Below are 16,373 nucleotides of genomic sequence, written 5' to 3'. Positions count from 1 at the left end.
ACAGAGAAAAAAAAGGGCAGCTTGTATTTCTTATTGTCCCCTTTGCTGCCAGAATCACTGGGGAACATTTTGGTGCCAAAAGACTTCCCCAGAAATTGTTCTGATTAACATAAAATGCCACTTCTATAATAGTTTAGTGCTAATAATCAAAGCTGAAGTTCTGGCAGAAATCTTAAGTTCATAGTTTTCAATTACTAAGACACATTTCAGGATTAACGACACATCAAGTTCAATTCCAACCTCATGAAGATGTAACAAATCACCACTGTCAAGCAGAGTTAAAAATACAGGTGATTTAATAATATTCAGAACATAAAATGGCTTTTCTATATCCACTTTTAATGAAAAAAATACTGTATGAATAGAAATGGAAGTATAACAAAGAAATTTCAGTTGATCTAGGAAAATACAGGGATAAATAGAGCAAATAAGATTAACATTTTACTTCCATGTTATTTGTATATGATGGAACTCCTGTCCCTACTTACAGCTGTTTATGTTTCAAAACAGGCCATAAAATAAGAACAAAACATCCTCGCAGTACTTTTACGGACATATTCTCACTTGAAACTATGATGGTAGTATTCTTATGTTAATTTCTTGCATGCCCAAAAGTACAATAAAAAGACTCTCAAGCTACCTTTATGCTCAAGGAAAGAATTTCTGACCTCATTAGTTTCCTTTTAATTTCATTACTTACAAATTATTACTGGCAATACACGCATTTGATAACAATAATTATGTTACTTCAATTTTTAATGTGCAATTTCTCAGATTTTATACAACAATGTAAAGCTGATGTGGGATAATGAAGTATAGTTTCTACCAGTGAGGAGACCTGTTTTAATATAACTTCCAAACATTTCAGGCATGAGGAAAATAATTAAAAAAGTCTTCACCAAACTAAAATTAACATACATGTATTCCATATATTAACATTGTCCCTGTTGTATGCCTTAGTATGGTCCAAATTTCTAACACAGAGACTATTTATATCATTTTCTAGTGTGTCCATATCTTCTTAAATTGGAAGAAATATGTTTAGAAAAGAAACTTGATCTACTAGAACATATAATGGGTATAGATTAACTTCAATTATGTTACTTGAAATAAAATATCCATTATATAATGGATGAAATATCCATTATATTAAGCTACTGGATGGCAAGCATTAAATCAAATATAGACTTCTACATACTCTGTATCTGTAGTAAAGTATTATAACATATTAAACAGACCTTTATTTTAAAATCTCTTTCCAGCACAGGACCAATCCTGTATTAACTGCCTCACATAAACTAGTTGAGAGTTATGAGGACCCCTGTCTTTTTTGGTACTGTATTCTGAGCTTTTCCAGTTGCTCTACACACTGTGTCTGGGCCAGCTTCAGTGTTCGGTTCTCCTCAGTCAGTTCTGCATACTCCTTGGCCAGCTGAGCAGCATCCATGCTTTCTTTTTCCACTTGTTCCAGCCTGGCGATCAGCTCCTTTCTGAGGATTAGAAAAACAACCCCAAAGATTAAAAATGGCAGTATGTAAGTATTTGGCATCATGTGTTAGGTTAAAGCTGGGCTATAGGTTGTTAACATGCTATTTCTTGAGTTCCTGTGAAATAAAGACCTAGAAAATTAATTTGTTAAAAGCCTACATTTCTCTTTAAAAAAAGGGGCTGCCAAAATCTCTGACAGGATTGTTGTTCAGTGACCAAACCTGCAAGATGCTAAGATACCTTCAAGTACCTCTAACTTCAGTAAGAGGTGAACATGCAGTTCATGGGGGGAGAATCAAGTTCCTGGAAACCTCTTGCTAATATTTTGCCTGAAGAATAACAGGTCATTTTTTTCTCAGTACCAAACAATTTGTTTGATTTCTGGGATTGGTTTTTTTTTTGTTTGTTTGTTTGTTCGTTCTGTTAGTTAGATTTGTCAGCAAATTCCGTGAAGTACGCCTGGTTTCCTACTCTCTGCTACAAGAAAAATTAGTAAATAGTAGGCACATGATTCTGAACTACATATACTGTTTCCATAATGTGTTTATTCTCAGACCTGTTTATGCTGAAGATGAGTGATACTGCTGCAAACCTGACCCCTCCTGGTCTTTCTAAGAGCAGACGCAGGATTCAAGCTGTTACTTCTTACTGGAGGGAGTCACACAGTGCCCTGTATTCCCAGAGCTGGGCAGGAGCTGCAGTCTCCTGTACAGTATCAACTGAAATTACCTCAGCACAAATTAAGATAAAAGAGGTCTTAAAACAAAACACACTGAAGGCATGAGTAACTCACAGGGTATCTAATCGCTCTCCACTTAGTTACCCAGCAGGCTAGCCTGGCCTCTGCTTTCTTTCCCCTGAAAATCAAATCATTTATTCACCCTTACTACAGGAAATCTCTTCTAAAAGGTTCTCAGTTCTTTTGATCATTCTATCTCAGAGATTAGTTAATCTTTAACTGTTCACAGCCCTCTGACTTTATGTCTCTGTCATGTCAAAACAATACTTAGAGATCATCAGTGGGAAGATGTAATGCCTTCAAAGTGGATAGCTTTTGCCACAGTCTTTAAAGGAGCCCTCTTGTCAGGCTAGACCGGTGATTTAAGACAGGAAATTCCTACAGCTTACAGTTCTATCACTACATGTCAGAGTATTCATGAAATGATAACATTTCAGTATTTGCTGATCACTTACATTACTTATAGCTGCAAAACTACCAGTTACAGCAGCAAAACTATAAGCACGCAGGTTTTCAAAAACATTTCTCTTTGGCCTTCTTTTAGAATTGATCTTCCTCTGTCTTTACTATAGCTTTAAGTGATTGCACAGTTTTCCCCTAGTTTATCTGATTGTTTACAAAGTTACTGCAGTTCAAGGAGTCAAGTTAGCAGAGAGCCCTGGCACACACTCATTTCTCCTGTGTTTCCCACTAAAAAAGAAAAAAAAAAAAAATTAGCAGCCATTATAGCAATTTTAAATCATCCAAAAGCTGCAGTGTATAGAAACCCCCCTGTAGCTAAATACATTGCCTTTGTTTTATACCACTGGTGTACTGTATAGGAGCTATGCTGCAGCAAAGCCTCTTCTGTTCCTTTCACCAGGCTCTTAAGAGAAAACATCAAGAGCATATTTTTGTTCAGCAGAATCCTATTAACATTTGGTACATTAGCTGTAAAAATTTTAAAAGCAGCATTTCATTCCTCTTCACTTGGGCCATACAAGATCAACCAATTTTTCAAATTGGCTAAGATGAACTTACCTATCTTGCTAGACAGCTCCTATTAATGGGACTATAGGCCACAAAGGACTAATTGCATGTATGCTTTAGAGAGTGAGAAATGCATTTAGGGACAATAAGATTTTACAAGTATGGCATCTTTAATCACTTCAGTCTCTTAGGGCTTCCTCTAGAAGATTTCTGTCTCTTGGGAGCAAAAGAGAGCTTAGTAGTATTTCTTTGGAATTACTCTACTGGTGCAATGCTGGACTGAAGGATTAAATTAAGCTCTTCCAAATTACAGACTGTTGACTCAGAAGTGTCCAAACAAATTAATTCAGAATCATTCTTCATTTTCTTACACTTTAGGAGGTTCTTAAAGGGAGATGCAGTAAAAATATTAAGAAGCAATCAGCATCTTAAAAGCAGGTAAACCTTTTCCACAGAGACTTTTAGTAAAGAATTAAAAGAAAGGTACTAACTACTCCATTTGGACTTGAGCCAGGAGTGGCACAGACAGGCAACATGCAAACTCAGACAGCTCTATTAATGAGTGTCAGTCCTGATTTGATAAAATGAGGCTATATGCAGGCAAGGCTTTTATGCTGCTCTCTAGTAATACCCAAGCAGCACAGATAACATTTTTTTCCCCCTGGGATTTAGCTTTTGTATTAAACAAAATATAAATGCATTAAAATCACAATATACCCATTTCTGTAGTCCACAGTCTAGGACTTCCCTCATACAAAACAGTTTCCTTGCACTGAGGTAGTAAAATTGCCCACTTCTGAGTCAGCAGAACCTACTTATTCCCTTCCCATCAGGATCAACACCTGTTTATAGGGGAGGGTGATGTTTCAGGCAAATACTGTCAGCCTGCCACAGAGATCTAAAATTAGAGTACCAGGGAATTGCTAAATGTTATGAATGGTATGGTTTACAAAGCTCACAAAAGGATGAAGGCAGTAACTAACATTTGCTTCTGATCTAATCCAGGATTTGAACTTAGCTTCCAGAGGTTAAAGAACACCATACTAAGCTCTTGCACCATCTAGCCTTTGTTATGGATGCTTAATAAATAAATCTAGCACTGTGTAATCTATGTTTCCTGTTAATGGTTACCCTGAGTTTAAATATTAACAGCATTCATAAGGTATTTTCTAAAATGGTGCTGAGGTACTTAAAGCTTCAGGACAATCTGTAATATGCGGTTTAAGTGCTCTTCCTCAGGGAGGGGTTTAGGTGGGAAGGGAAGACAACTGTGATTTGCATCATAAACCAATAAACCACGAGCCACAGTAGAGCAGAAGAAAAACCCAGCATGGTCTTTGGGAAGTCATTTCTCATGTCCTGGCTTTTAATAACTGACCATGCAGAGAACAGAGTTCCCTTAAAGAAATATTCGCAATGAATAAACATCAAGAAAAGTGACAGACGAAGCAGATAAATCTAGTGTATTTGGACATCAAGAAAAACTGCTTCCAGAGCACAAAGAGGCACACTTGTCTTTCCTCCATTTTGAACAACATATTCAAGATCATGCATCTCTAGTACTACACATTTCTTTCCAGCTAACAAGTGTCTGTGTGTTCCAGTGGGCATAAGATCATTTATTCTTCCCACATTTGACATGGCTTTCAAATCAGCAGGAATCATGACAACTTGTAACATAACTGCTGTCTAAGGAGACTGGTTTTGTGTGTTCAAAGTCTACTAATTAATTTTTTAAAACAAGCAGACAGCCTGTTTTAATGTAAATTAAAACATGTCTTAGATGCCAGCACATAAAAGGTCCTTAAGTATTTATCACTGCAATAGGGCAAGTTGAGGTTTCTCTTTCTATATATAAAATTGTAATTTCCGCTGCTTGGCACGATGATGAAAAATCAGGTCTAGAATGGGAAAATTATTAAGATAAAAAAATTGCCTTTATGGTTTATACCCATCTTTTTCTGCAGTACCTGGAACTCTGAAGACTACTCATCTCAATAGCATTCCAAAAGACACTCCAGAAATAGTGCACCTGGAGAAACCATCTGGACTTGAGACCTTAGAATCTGTCCTATGGTCATGAGAGCGTGCTAAAGCATATGGAAGGATAGCACAGAATTAAGCAGACATCTCCACTGCATGTCTGCTGTAATGTATGTAAAAGAAGGAAACAAATCATATCCATGGCAAAGAAAAGGAGTGATCCTAAACCAGGTGGTGATCGAATGATATTTTCTGGAGAGTTATATTAGAATTGTCTGGGGGAGGAAAAAGAGAAAACCAGCCAGTGCTAAGAATATAAGATATAGCTAGCAACCATGGCAACTCTAATATTTAACTACATAATCCAGGGTCATTATCTAGTAATAGCAATATAACAAGTGCTCAAAATAACCAGCCATCCCATCCCTTTCACCCAAACTTAGATACCCAAAAACATCTGTTATGGAAATACATGCGTGTTTCTGGAACATAAATTAAATTACATTCTATGACCTAAATGTGGTGTGCTCTCTCTTCCACACCCTTTTCTTTCTTTTTGATCATGTCTTCCATTCCAGAGTGATTTTGTCCATTGTGCTACGTATTGCTGGCATAAATGGGAAGAGCTCGAGTGAAAGCAGCAAAGCTGTGATTATTTGTATTAGCAAAAAAATGTACCCAGTGTTGTTTTAAATTCTTCTCAATTCTTGCTTCCTTTGTCTTTTTCCTGAGTAACTTCTTTCCCCTTATTATTTGATTTGTCCTTTGATTTTCCTTTTTTTTTTTTTTGAACCTGCAACCACCCTTTCTCTTTCACGTTTCGCATTTTCCTATAAAATAGTTGTCTTCTCTCCTACTCCCAGTCTAATATATTTTCTGGCCATCTATATTGCATACAAGACAAAGGGGCAAATAAGCTCTGGTTTTTATGCTGATGAAAAACAGTGCTCGTCATTTCACACCACTGCCTTTCTATACTTCAGCTAATACTCGATCTTCACACTACAGTGAGAGACAAGTCAAGCTAAGCATAATTGAAAGCCTTTGAAAAGTTGCAAAAGAGTAAATGTTTTTTACTATTATAAAACAATGTTATTCAACTTTCTATTTCTTAAAGATGCCTCCTTTAGAAATATACCTGCATGTATTATTTCCTGCATAAAAGGTTACACTGGACTTTGGATGTTGAAACAAAAATGATTTTAAATGGAATGAATAGTATTCCTTTTTTTTTTTTTTCTTTTTTTTTTCCCACTAAAAAGCTCCACTTCCTGTATGGACATTTATGTCAGGTTGACTTAACATTATTTCTTCCCACTAGCCAAAAATATTTGCTCAATCCATTTCCTGCTCTTCTCCTGATAATTATTGTATTGCGTGCACAGTGTACTATCAGTAGGCACCACAGGTGCAGTCACTGCCTGGTGGGACTTGACATTTGAATTCCACAGGTGAGTTGATCTGTGGAGAGGAAGTTCAGAGCACTGGCAGGGGTACCATCCAACAGCACTTCTGGTTGCCTTTGGTAAAAATGCATGCGGAAAAACACTGCACAAAGTGTTTCTTTGCACTACAAGGGATGAACCACTGTCTTTGTCCGTTTTATCAAAACAATATTTAAAAGAAATAGACGATAGGCAATTATGAACCTTTACTTCCATACATTCAAATTCAAATGTAGAAGATAAAGACACCTGCAACAGGAGCAAATTTCAGAAAGCTGCAAACTCCATCTTTTCATCAGACTTTTTAGAGGAAGCACAAAAGCATCCTTTGATTATGAGAATGGAATATTCAACACACAGGACACAGGACATCCATTCTTCTCCATTCAGTATATGATACCCCATAAACTTCCTTTCACTTTCAAACTGTAACTGTTTAGAACATTTTTAGATATAAATCAGTGATCACTAGACCAAAACCCTCTTTTACTTTTTGCTTATTCCTTCCCCTCTGCACTTATACTCCCTTTCTATCTAGTTTTATATAAAAATCAAGGCCAATGTGTTCAGATTGTGTATACCTACCTACATACCCCCATGTGCCCTAATAACTTTTTTGCCATTTTAGCTAAACTTCATGTGGGGAAGAGGTCCCAATTAGTTTCTGGAAGTTTTTATAAAAACAGACTGCTACAGAAAGAAAAGGCATCCCAAAGGGAAAATGCAGCGTCGTGAGACCTTCATGATACCTCCTTCAAAATACTACAAAATGGAGAATCTGCCTGGAGGGAGGAGTCATAAATAGTTTACATCTGGAGGAAAAAAGCTTCACAATGCCTGAAGGACCATGTCTTCAGATTAAGAGATTTCGAAGGTGGTGAAAGGTGCTGCACTGGTATTAGTCTTGTTTAGGCATTTCACAGCTGCACAGCATGTGAGTATCTAGGCCACAGATACGTAATTAGAAGGCACATAAAAATCATAGTAATATAATTCTCTTTGCTGCCTTATTCCGCCAACCTTGTTTAACATATGTTTACCGGGGCATGAAATCCTCTATCCACAGCACAGGTTCTGCAAAGGAAGCAGTGGTGGAAGCTTCCTCACCTTATTTGACTGTTGATATCCATTGGTGGAGTGAAGGAAAACGCCAGCCTGAAGCCCCTAAATTCATCCATGATAACCACTGCTGAAAGGCTGACTTCTGGGCTCAGAGGTTGATTAGGGTAGTTTTGAGCTCAGGTAAACAGTTTTGTGCATGTATCTGCCATTCCCAAGGAGCAAAATATTTCTAATTCAGCAAGTAACACAGACTCCATAGATACGCAAAAATGCATTCACATAGTACTTTTTTTCATTCTTTTAGATGCAAAAATATATATGTGAGTCTAGTTTTCAAGGGCTCCAAGCTTCATAAATGTGATAACTGGTTTAGGAATGTGTTAGTAATAATAATGCATTTATGTTTAGTAGACTCTAAAAACCAAATGAACTAAGGTCACCTTTTGAGTTTATACATCAAAAGTTAAGCACTTTAATGCCAGTTAGTATTTTATATTCCATTTGGATATTCAGAGAAGACAAACATACATGGTTTCCACTGAATTAATGTGGTTGCTAAATACACATGTACACAGCTGATATTAGACAATCAAATTTGACAAATCATTGTAAAACTATTTTAATTAATTATCTTCTCTACATCTTTTTAAAAACACCAATTACTTTTGATTGGCCAAATTCAATTAATGATGAATCAAATGCAAAACATCAGGACAATGTTTTTTTCTAACTTTCATGCCAGTTTGTCAGCAACTGATCATCATGAAGGTCCTACAGTGGAAGGGGATTTGTAGAGGGAAACCTCAGCTAGTTCTAACACTTTAGGCAACTAACTATATTGTGCCTGTAGCCATCAACCCTGATAAAGACAAGCTTCATTTTCTTACCCTGCATAGTTTGGATTCAAGCCCATCTTTGGCTATCTTACCTGTATGAGTACAGGATTTCATCAGTTTCCCTCCCATCAGCTTGCTTCTGCAGCTCAGTACTCCCACAGATGCAAATTTGGCTGTACTGCATGGTCAGCTGGTGCAAAGATTGCTATGAAACAGTGGTCCAAAAGCCCACTCTGTAACAGAGCTCTTTTGACCCCTGTTGCTGTATTACAAATGTTTCTGTTCAAGCAGCATTTGAAAGAACAATGATGTGGTCTTCATTTTCACAAGAAGTCTGAGATCTACACTGAGGTAACTCTCCCTGACGAAGGCAAAACTGCTAGAGTCACCTTCAGTGTGAATGTGAAAATAAAAAAGAATTTGAAAGAGAAAGTTTACTTAGCAGTAACTGTTATTACTTGGGGTTTGTTGTCTGTTAAAAACTTCCACTTACTCACCCTCTTTCCTCTATATATTAATTTTTCAGGTTTCTTGTGGAAAGGAACTGAAAATCACGGAGTGCACTTTGCCATTTAACAGTCATGCAAAGATGACTGGGGTGTAAGTATAGGTCATAGACAAGAAAAAGTTCCAGCTTCTGCACTTTGGATATGAACACCTAAAATTTTAATGTACACAGAGACAATGCACCTATTAGTAAACAGAAAAATGTTCACTAATATTGTCAAATATTCTAAACTTAACTGTTCATTAAAATGTGTAAAGCTAAATTGAAGGAAATTTCCCTAAAACTAAAAAGAGGACTCACACCAGCTGAACTAGATTGGTATGTGACTTGTAGGCTGTCAATGGAGGTTTCAAGGGACATCTGTATAACTGAGGGCCCAGAGCTATGACAGCTCTGTGTCCCTAGTGGCCTCAGTTGATTCTATGGAACAATGGCCTAACTGTTGTGCTGTACGGTGACTCTCAGGCAGAGGTGTAAGGTCAGAAAATATCACATGAAAGCCCCATGTTTAAAACAGGATTTTACAAAGAGAATATACAACAGTAAATACTTTTGGAAAATTACTCACTTTCTTTCTTCCAGCAGAGCAATTTCTTTCTTGACCTCATGGTACTCTTCTGCTATTTTGCAGTGCTGTTTGTACACCTGCATAGATTCTTTAGAGTCATGACAAGGAGGCAGTGGCTTTAAGAACAGAAGAAGAAGGAAATAGTGCTTTTGAATGAAATTTTTGGAAAAAACGTACACTTTGAAAGATCCAATAATTATCTTAATTCCTATGAGAATACTTAGAGAAATTTCCCCTCACCCCACAACTGCAGGATATGGACAAATATTCCTAGTGATTGCCTTTCATGGAGGGGAAAAACACTTCCCCACATAAAAATATGCATAAACCTTCAAACCTTGTAAGGATTTTCAGGACTTCCCTTGTCCCAAAAGATAGTTCAAAGAAAGATTTCTCCCTTAGTTTTTCAGCTACAATGATGTAAGACTGCTAAAGTTGATGCATTGATCAGACCCATGAAAAAAAAAATGTATGTGTTTTCACCGCAGAAACTGCAGCACTGAGTAGAAGGGTAATTTGAGTGCAAACAAGCTCTTATTCTCCAATTCTGCAAGATGGCAAGAAAAGACCTGGAAAACTATTGACTCTTTTTTTCATAGATGCAATGCTTATTCCAGTTTATTACTAAATGGGACAGGACCATGAACTGGGACACTGGGGCTGATTTTGCTGGACTCAACAGGAGTTACACTGCTGACTCCAGTGCAGCCAGGATTTCATGATGGGCTCTATCCCAGTAATGCCGCAAGCTGCAAGTAGTTTGCTCAAGAACATACTGAGTTTCTCTGCATCTTTAATTCCTGTAGAAGAAGGGGATATATTTAGTTAGCAGAACTGTCATGAGGGCTATATCAGTTATATTTGCAAAGTGTTTTAAATTTCCATGAGAATTGCAGGTGAGATTGAGTGCAGAAGGACGCATCAACTAAAAAAAAAAACAACCAAAAAAACTCAAAACCCAAACAGATGAAAAAAGATACAGCAAAGGCAAAAGCTCCACACCTCCTAACCTAAATACCAATGTTATTGAAGCAAGATTTTAATTTGTTTTTTTTTTTTTCAATGCACACTGGAGGTAATAAATATAACAAATAAACCCACTCTGTCCTGGGACTTCTCACATGATTTTCATCCAAGATCTTAAAAATATGGTTTGGTTAAATGTCAGTGCTTTTCGATCCTTAAAAAGGAACCTAATTCAGGCTTCAGGCTTGACTGTCACATTTGGGCTATAACGCTTTCAGGAAGTGTAGTATTTTTAAGTTATTAGCCATGAATCAATTGACTGTAAATGAACTCCAAATAGCATGCTTGAGCCACCTGTCTGAAGCAAAAGGAAGCACTTAAAATAGTTCCTTTACTGTCCAGTTAAATAACATCCAATTGCCTTTCGCAATATAAGTAGATTATTTTTTATTTCTTGTCCTTCTTTGACTTTTGTCTGTAGTGTAATATTCATGCAATGGCATTGTTAGGGAAAGCGCAAGTCTTCAGACTTTTCATATTTATGAATTGTAAACATTTTTTTAACTAAACTGGAAATTTAAATTTTACGAAACACATTCAAAGATTAAAACTATTTTTATCCAGGAGGCAGGGTAAGTTGGCTTCAGTTGTGCCCTAATGCACAGATGTAACTAATGCAAGGACCTCGCAAGTATTTGCAGACAGCATGTGGTTCCTCACCAAAACTTTAACACAAACACTCATTTTTCATGTTTGAAATGTGAAATTGCTGTGGCAGAACTGTTTCACAGCATATTGTTTCATTCTGTCTGAGCTTGGAAAATTTGGGAACCCAGGGAAAAGGCAGTCCATTACTTGATGCATCTGGTCCTTAGGAAAGGGTTTTTAATTGCATTTCAATGTGGATGAGCAATAGCACCATTCACATAGCCACCCAAATAATAAGCATAAATTTAACAAGACAGAATATAGAAGTCTCAGTGTTCTAATCCAAGAATGCAAGGGTGAGCCAAAGTAGCATCTCTGGTATCTACCACAGATCAGCAAACAACAAATGTGTCGCAATAAAACAATTTTGAACAGTAACTCCGGGGAAAGTCCCCAGATGGTGATACTTCAAAAGAAAAAAAAAATAAATCTTGCTTTTGCTTCCAACTTAGTTTCCGCAAATTTAGCTGGTTTAAACCAGTTTAAAAATTCAAGCAGCATTCAATTTCTATATTCCAGCTTCCCACTCAAATGATATATATAGAGAGCTAAAAATTATCTAGTCATGCTGAGACTTAGTATCTAATTCCCACTTAGACCAGTTGCTGACTTTCAAACCCCTTCCTATCATTATTCTCTCTTCAGTGACATTTTTTCATACATTGATATTTTATCACTCAAACTGACAACAAAAGATACAATCAGTTTACTAATATTCTGTTCATAAAATTCTCTATATCAAGAATTTTGTTTAATTTGGGTGTATTTTTACTTCAAAATGTAAATTTGATTACATTTCTGTATGACTGGGCAATTTGGTTTGTTATTTTTTAATTTTGAAATTTCTAAGAAAAGCTTTGAAGACAGTACCTACAGTTTGAGTAATTTCTGGCCAGCAGAACATGAAACAGGCTTATACATTCATTATTTAGCAAACACCTCCACTGCAATTGCAAGAAAAAATGGAGAGATAGAAGTCTGGTCTATCCTTTGCTGCTCACCAGAAAATTCAAGCCAACACAAAAGCACAGATAAATTATTTTATCCATGTCTAATAGCCTACTTTTTTGACATAAAAGTGCAAATAATTAATGATACATCTGTTCCCACTAAGGGAAGCATTTTCCAAAGACAGCATGGCAAACTCCTGAAGAACAAATTCAGAGAAACAGAGGCAAAACTTGCTTGTTTTTCTTTATTTTTTGCTTGTTGGAGGGGTAGCTCCAACTGGCCAGCAGACATTTAGAGAACTAGCATATTTCCACAGAAAACAGTCACAGAATAGTTACTGGACTAACCCATATCATTTAAATGGGAATGGGAGAAACCTGCAAAACCAGCAAGTCCAGTCCCCTGTTATCAGAAGCATATCTTGCCATTCACACACTTGCCCAGTTCTGTCTTAGAAAAACTGAAGTCTCCTGCCCAGTTGTAAGACTGGCCCAGAGCCTCACCAAGGCTTAGAAGCATTTTTGTCATTTCCAGTTTGGGTTTCCTGAAATAGGTTTGTATAGTACCAGCACTATACTTCATTCAAATGGTGCCAACACTATATTTTATTCAAGTTTTTTTATCGTGCCAGAACTGTATTTCATTCAAGTTTTTTTATTGTGCCAACACTTTATTTCATTCAAATGGTGGTTCTTTGTCCTATCTGTTTTACCCCTGAGATGTACTTACAGAGAGTTCTCACATACTTTCCAAGACCTGTGTCTTGGCAAAGCTGCATTCCTCTAAGCAGGTTAGATGAAATTTCTATTTTCCTTAGCTTATCCAAACAGTCTTTCTCTGCTGCCCTTTCATAGAATCATAGAACTATAGAATCAGCTAGGTTGGCAAAGATCTTTAAGGTTATCAAGTCCAACCATGACTGACAAGTCCACCACTAAACCATGTCACTAACTTCCTCATCTACATGGTTTTTAAACACTTCCAGGGACAATGATTCCACCACTTCCCTGGGCAGCCTGTGCCAATGCCTGATCACTCTTTCTGTGATGAAATTTTTCCTAATACCTAATCTAAAACTCCCTGATGCAGCTTGAAGCTGTTTGCTATTGTCCTGTCACTTGTTACTTGGAAGAAGAGACCAAAACCCGCTTCACTACAACCTCCTTTCAGGTAGATGTACAGAGCAATAAGGTCCCCCTAAGCCTTCTCCAGACAAAACAGTCCCAGTTCCCTCAGCTGTTCCTCATCACACTTGTGCTCCAGACCCTTCACCAGCCCAGCTGACCTTCTTTGGACCCGCTCCAGCAACTTCCGTTCTACCTGGAATGACTTTTTTGAATGCCTGTGGCCAGGCCATGGGAAGTGTTGCAGATGCTACCCTGATGACATTCCTGTGGCAGAGAACTAGAATTCCCAGCAGAAAGCATTTTTCATCCATGAAGTCTGTAGTTGTTTTTCTTTTTTCTTTTATTTTTTTTTTTTTAGTTCACTAGTTTATCCAGGTAACTAATTACAAAAGTCTTTAATAAAGTTCAATCTGCAGTACGTATTTTTTTCACTCAGAAGCCAAGAGCCTTGCTTTCATTTCTCCTTAGGACAGCCCAAGCTTGTTACCTCATGAAGTATCTTGCCCGTTCATAAATTAATATATATAAAAGCATACCTGCTACATAAGCAAAAAACACCCCTGCCAAAGAAAGTTATATTTAATGGTAACAGTTGCTACTTCTAATCCTGCTTATTTCAGGCTTCACTGTCATCCACCCTCATTTTCCTGTGCTGGCAAAATATGCACACACAGCATCTCTGATTTTGTTCACCAAGTTAGTAAAAAAGCTACAGCTTTCAGTCACAGTGGTGCTCTATACCACTGCTCCCAATTTTCAACAAGGTCTGATTTTTCCTTGTATTTTGTTGAATGACTCACTATGACATTGACAAACATTCTATAGAATCCAGCAAGTAGACACTAAGAGATCCTGTTAGAGGATATTCTTAACTGCACGTATCTATGTACATCTTTACAAGACATATGCGTGGTTTATTTAGATTTTTGTTTGGAATCCAGGTATGAAAGATGTGGGAAGATGATATGCAAAGGCAGTTTATGAAGAAACAGAAAGAGCCTGAGCAGTTCTGCCTGTTTCTTAAGAAAGGCTGAAGGAGCTGTTTTAATTAAATTTTTGGGGGGGGATACAAAATGAGAGTTTTCACCAATTTTTTTTGCTTCACCACTCCCGTGACAAAGTGTGTTTTGCCTTGCCATATGAATATCAGCATTACATGTTCACAGGAGTTGTATAGTTGATAGTGTCACCCAAGTGTTTAAAAACTCTGAAATGGTTTATTTTTTTAATTCACCTTCATCTGTTTGCATTTACATTTTGGTTGTACTGTGGGGAAAGAAAAAAATAAAAACTTTCTCCTGAAAAGTTTGGTGATTTTCAGTTAGACTAGTCTGGAAAACTCTTTCATGGACACCCCCTTGTCGTGGGGAAAGAGCTTGCATGCCCTTGTGAGGTTGGGAGCTATGCTGGTCTCCCATGTCTCCCATGCCAGACAGGTCTCAGGTGAAGGGTCAGACAAAGTGTGTCCATGGGCAGGATAGGCTCACTAGCCTTCGGGCAGCCATCCTAGGAGAAGGACAACTCTAACTTCAAACCCGGGCAGATGAAGCTCGTTTAGCCCTGTAAGGCCATCCATCTAAGAGAAGGACACTCTAATCAAACCTACGACCTGAGGACTTTGCTGACACCGTCCAAGCTCGCTAGGCCCCGGCAGGTGAACCTCGGGTGTAAAGGATGGGGCCAGTTCCACGCACGCTGTGCCTCATCTAAAAAATCCACTGCGCAGGCTGGAAGGGTTTACCCACACTTGCAAAGCCCTGTAGTGATAGGCGAGGGACGAAACAGCAGGTGATAAGGTGCACTGGAAGTCGCAGACCCAACCCTGCATGCAGGTGGTTCAGGACACTGGTCGCTCCATAACACCGTTGTCTCCTTTGAGAACTCACACAGAATTAGTCTCGAGGAGAAAAGACAATGTAGAAAGAATCGCGCCCCACCTATACCAGCCAAGGAGACCTTTCACTGTGCTTTTTGCAACCGGATTTGCCTATCCCACATTGGCTTTTTTATTCATCAGCGCGCTTGTAGTAAGCGTGGGTAAAGCCCTTCCCAAATCTTCGTTCGCGAAGTCAGGCCATGATGAGTCTGGAAAACCAGAAAGTTCAGTGCCAATATTTTGCATGTGGCCTCTGTTCATTACGTGGCCTCATATACTCTTCCATGATGAAAAAACCCACATTATTCCAAGCCAAAGTTATAGCTGTATATTGCAGCTACTTTTTGTTGTGCAACAGGAATTCTTCAACTAGTTTTAGGTATCTAGTCTAGGATATATCTAGTCTACTCTAGTTTTACCATGAAAGTAAGCAGTTCTCTTTCCTCCGAACAATGAAAGTCAACTGGATGTGAGAAACTAAGAGTTTTGCTCTACTTTTTCGAGAGATTTACCATTCTTTTCTAACCTCAGTGTGATGCTTTTACTTTGTAAACATTCATGTCTTACATAATCTAATTTAAGATCACAGTTATCACAGCAGCATTACAGGAGACTTATCAAGTTCGTAGGAAATCAAATCTAATTATAGAGCACCACAGTACTCTGGGAATTCTCTTGTAATTTAATACATATTTAAAAAATACAGTATACTCTTTAAAAACAGAATATACTTTCAAACTTTCTAAAATAATTTGTATGCATCTAGCAAGAATCCTGGCATTCAGTAGAAGCAATAGTTCCGTTATTAAAATTTCAGAGTAAACAAGGGTTCTGCTAAATGGTTGTATCACACACAATAAATTGTCCCTTTTGTAATCTTTTCCTTGCTTCTTTTGTGTAGATATTTCCCACTAAAGCATTAAAAACTACCCCTTCACTTAACAAACTGATATTATAAATGGTTGGAGCCTTTTCTCTGTTGCAGCAATTTTACAGCCACCTAACCCCATTGAGCTCAATGGATTCGTAATACAAAATATGACATAAAGGCTTCTCTCAATCTCATGATTACATGAGAAGAGATGATAAAGAATTACAGACCACCCTGTGCATCCATGTGACTTGTGTTCTTCCCTCTTCAGGATCA

The 16,373-nt window shown here is 37.6% G+C and overlaps 1 protein-coding gene across 10 annotated transcripts in view; it reads right to left on the bottom strand.

The window, feature by feature from the left end:
- Window positions 1–318: 318 nt before the first annotated feature.
- The window catches only part of MAP3K7CL (MAP3K7 C-terminal like), a 40,057-nt gene continuing 24,002 nt past the window's right edge, over window positions 319–16,373 (bottom strand). For all 10 annotated transcript variants that reach the window (XM_065675682.1, XM_065675680.1, XM_065675687.1 and 7 more), the window contains 2 exons: window positions 9,599–9,714; window positions 319–1,490 (listed from right to left, as the gene is read on the bottom strand). In XM_065675682.1, the coding sequence (XP_065531754.1) occupies window positions 1,310–1,490; window positions 9,599–9,714 (297 nt within the window). In that variant the 3' untranslated portion in view covers window positions 319–1,309. The remainder of the gene's footprint in view (window positions 1,491–9,598; window positions 9,715–16,373) is intronic.

The sequence above is a fragment of the Lathamus discolor genome, chromosome 4 (assembly GCF_037157495.1).
Source record: "Lathamus discolor isolate bLatDis1 chromosome 4, bLatDis1.hap1, whole genome shotgun sequence".
In the NCBI taxonomy this organism is placed as follows: domain Eukaryota; kingdom Metazoa; phylum Chordata; class Aves; order Psittaciformes; family Psittacidae; genus Lathamus; species Lathamus discolor.
The sequence above is the reverse complement of the archived record's forward strand: the minus strand, read 5'-3'. Positions and strand labels throughout refer to the sequence as shown.